Consider the following 779-nt stretch of genomic DNA (forward strand, 5'->3'; position numbering starts at 1 on the left):
CTTACCAGATTCATTTCGAAGGCGTATCTGTCCTGCCGAACCCTGAACCTAGCTACACTGAGCAGGTTTTTGCAACTTCTCTCCTATATATATACACTTCCAGGCGACCGGCCGGGAAACCCCATTGTCAAGGCCATTTCTGAGCTTAATCCCTGTGCAAATTCTTCCCATGCTTTGGGCGCGTCTCCGTCGGTATGAAATCCCCGTTTCCGTGAAGATGCTAATTAATGTCTTTGAACTTTTGAACCCACAGAATAATTTCTTTTGTTATCGGAAATATCAACAATACGATCATATTTCTTTAAACAATTGAATTATCCACACAAGTTGAAGTCAAAGTAATTATGTCTATATTCATATTTCATATTGTAAATGAGAAAAATATTCAACTGAAAAGTATTTGATTATAACAGGATATTCCTAACTTATAATGAGTATACTCATATGCTGATGATCACTATTAAAGGAAATAAAACCGGACTGAACGAATACAACGTCTAATTTGAGTTTTCTGAACTTTTGTTATATGCATTTATTTCTATCTATCTACATGCCAGGCATATCCTCCCTATTGTCCATTTCTCAGTTGTTATCTCGATAAGGGATAAGGTTGCTTGAATGCGCGTATGAAAATACAATTAAGTTTTATCACAGACATAAAATATTGTGGATAATTACTTTACAAAGGGAGGTGACTAACAGTTGTAAATGCGCCGCAATTCCACGCTGTGGTTCATCTGGCATGAAGCAAACGCGTCGTTCCATAACTGTTTGGTGAA

General features: G+C 37.1%; 1 protein-coding gene across 1 annotated transcript in view; it reads right to left on the bottom strand.

The window, feature by feature from the left end:
- The window catches only part of LOC119593342 (prisilkin-39-like), a 1,808-nt gene extending 1,748 nt beyond the window's left edge, over positions 1-60 (bottom strand). Inside the window, exon 1 of the mRNA XM_037942270.1 lies at positions 6-60. Within this exon, the coding sequence (XP_037798198.1) occupies positions 6-14 (9 nt within the window). The 5' untranslated portion in view covers positions 15-60. The remainder of the gene's footprint in view (positions 1-5) is intronic.
- Positions 61-779: the final 719 nt, after the last annotated feature.

The sequence above is a fragment of the Penaeus monodon genome, chromosome 32 (assembly GCF_015228065.2).
Source record: "Penaeus monodon isolate SGIC_2016 chromosome 32, NSTDA_Pmon_1, whole genome shotgun sequence".
NCBI lineage: Eukaryota > Metazoa > Arthropoda > Malacostraca > Decapoda > Penaeidae > Penaeus > Penaeus monodon.